Source organism: Aspergillus alliaceus (assembly GCF_009176365.1).
Source record: "Aspergillus alliaceus strain CBS 536.65 unplaced genomic scaffold BDW43scaffold_138, whole genome shotgun sequence".
Classification (NCBI taxonomy): domain Eukaryota; kingdom Fungi; phylum Ascomycota; class Eurotiomycetes; order Eurotiales; family Aspergillaceae; genus Aspergillus; species Aspergillus alliaceus.
In genome coordinates this window covers 3,818-6,499 of record NW_022474821.1, presented here as the reverse complement: position 1 = coordinate 6,499, position 2,682 = coordinate 3,818, and the positions used below count along the sequence as shown (strand labels likewise).

The 2,682-nt window shown below is 43.7% G+C and overlaps 1 protein-coding gene across 1 annotated transcript; it reads left to right on the top strand.

Annotated features, from left to right (window-relative positions):
• Positions 1-994: 994 nt before the first annotated feature.
• Positions 995-2,517, top strand: BDW43DRAFT_295668 (uncharacterized protein; the record flags this gene model as incomplete). Its single annotated transcript, XM_032044087.1, has 2 exons — positions 995-1,721; positions 1,785-2,517. A coding segment is annotated over one exon (410 nt), but the record flags the coding sequence as incomplete, so codon positions are not given.
• Positions 2,518-2,682: the final 165 nt, after the last annotated feature.

Here is a 2,682-nt window from a genome sequence, read left to right as displayed (position 1 = left end):
AGAATCTGAAATAATGGACGCCATTACGGGTATAATATAGAATAGAAATAACAATGCTGGATTTACTGCACTAACTGATAAATTAATACTATATTATATTTATTATTCTCTTGCTGGATAAATCTAGTCTGGAATGAAAATATAACCTGGATGGGTTCTGCTGGAGCTGCTGGTGTTACTGGATATGATTATAGATAATTAACAGGAATCTGCAGCCGGTCGGGTCTTACCCTAACAAACTTTAAATAAAATACTATGGACCACTTTAATCTATTATTACCACTGTAAACTATAGGATTTTGATCTGAAAATTTGCTAACTATAAATTTCGGTAGTGATCTCTAATCTATATTAATTTCAACTAGATCAGCCTTATGGTTGAGTTAGCATTATACTTAAAGTGCTTTAATCCATAATACTTGATCAGGAAAAAACCCTAACCTGCTCTGCTAATCTGCGGCCGCCGTCAGCTCCACTTCACTTCATATTTCTATGAATGCCGATCCCTTGTGGACTAGGATGGGAATGACAATGCTGGATTTACTGCACTAACTGGTAAATCAATACTATATTATATCTATTATTCTCTTGCTGGATAAATCTAGTCTGGAATGAAAATATAACCTGGATGGGTTCTGCTGGAGCTGCTGGTGTTGCTGGACATGATTATGGATGATTAACGGGAATCTGCAGCCGGTCAGGTCTTACCCCAATAAACTTTAAATGGAATACTATGGACCACTTTAATCCATCACTACCACTGTAAACCATAGGATTTTGATCTGAAAATTTGCTAACTATAAATTTCGGTAGTGATCTCTAATCTATATTAATTTCAACCAGATCAGCCTTATGGTTAAGTTAGCATCATACTTAAAGTGCTTCAATCCATGATACTTGATCAGGAAAAAACCCTAACCCGCTCCGCCAATCTGCGGCCGCCGTCGGCTCCACTTCACTCCATACTTCTATGAATGCCGACCCCTTGTGGACTAGACCCAGACCCCAATATCACCGGATCCAGATCAACTGGCAAGTCAATTCCTACACACTCATAGAGCTCTGGAACAGCACCTGGCTACCACAAGGGTCTTTAGGGTCTATGGAACCCCAGATGAGGCCAATTCCTTCCACCTGGAGACCCGATATCCGATATTTCTGGATGGCCGGGATCTGGATACCCTAAAGGGTCTATTTACTATAGACCAGCAGGACCATGATCAGGCAGAGGCCCTATTTGATATAATACACTCTATTCTAGTGAATGGCCAGCAGAAGCTATTTCAGACCCCAACCCAGGCATTATTTGCCTTAAATTCATTTACTAGAGATAATTCCTCTATGAAGCGCTTTAGACCTCTCCAGAGCCCAATTATCTTTTTAAACTATACTTATATCTTTTGAGCTTTTCTAATCTTTCTATTGAATTCCTATCAAGATCAGATCACCCAGGAGCCCCAGAGCCCCCAGGCAGTCCACCATCTCTATCAGCTAGCGGCCCCTGAAATTGATATCCTACAGGCCCTGGAGACCTTCCTAGCTCAGGTCCGGCCACACCAGACCCAACCAGCTGGGGCCACCCCCTTCAGGGTTCTCCAGCCGGACTGGCAGGACCATCTAGAATCAGAATCTGATTCTGATCAAGAGAATCACGATTTAGAGAATCAAAACAGAGACCTTGAAGCAGGCTCTCAGCCAGGTCAGCCAGGTCAGCCAGGTGCTTGGTCAGGTACTCGGTCAGGTGCTCGGCCAGGTGCTCACCCAGGTGCTCAGCCAGGTGCTCAGCCAGGTGCTCAGCCAGGTGCTCACCCAGGTGCTCAGCCAGGTGCTCAGCCAGGTGCAGAATGGTCAGATTCTTCAGACAGTGAATCAAAGCTAGAGCTTTTTAGACCCCCAAATCACCGAGTCAGCCGATTTAGGAAACAGGATATTCAAAAAGGAGCCTATCTGGTCCAGGATCTAGCCCGAGCCCTGGTAGAGAAATAGCTAAAGAATCAATTCACCTGTCCTCTCTATGCCTTTCTGGCCTGCTTTAGTAGGGATTATGCCCGTGGCTGCTTTAAATATATCAGTCAGATTAGCCATATCTATTCTGCAATATTAAAAGTCTTTCAGTTTATCTTTTTGATCTATGTACATGAAGAGATATATATAGATCAGACCCAGCCCCCAGAGCCCATGAGTGAATATATCAGGGAATGGATGACCCGATACTGTACCAGCCAGGCAGAGACATCCCTGGGGATCCTGCTGGGCCATCGAAATCTAGCACTATTCCTGATCCGTAATGGCACAGTCCTAGGTCAGGTAGTTCTAGTGGGTCCCCATCAGTTCAAGTATTGAGCTCTACTGATCTCATAGCGGGAGCTGCAGAGCTTTTTCTACCGGATAATTCAGGATCTTGCAGATCAACTGGCTAATAAGCTCTTTCTAGATTTTGATTATTTCAGACAGATAGCAGCCTCAATCTCTTTATCAGAGATATCAAGATATGAAGACTTTCAGAATCCAGCCAGGGATTTCAGTTTTAGAACTAATCATCCCCAAAAGGCTCACTGGGATATCTTTTTAATACAAAAGATCCTAGCACCAGCCCAACAGACTATCTGGTTCCAAAAGACCCGATCTGATCAGGGGGAAGCTCTGGAGCTAAACCCTAGACCAGCCAAGGCCTATCTAGCT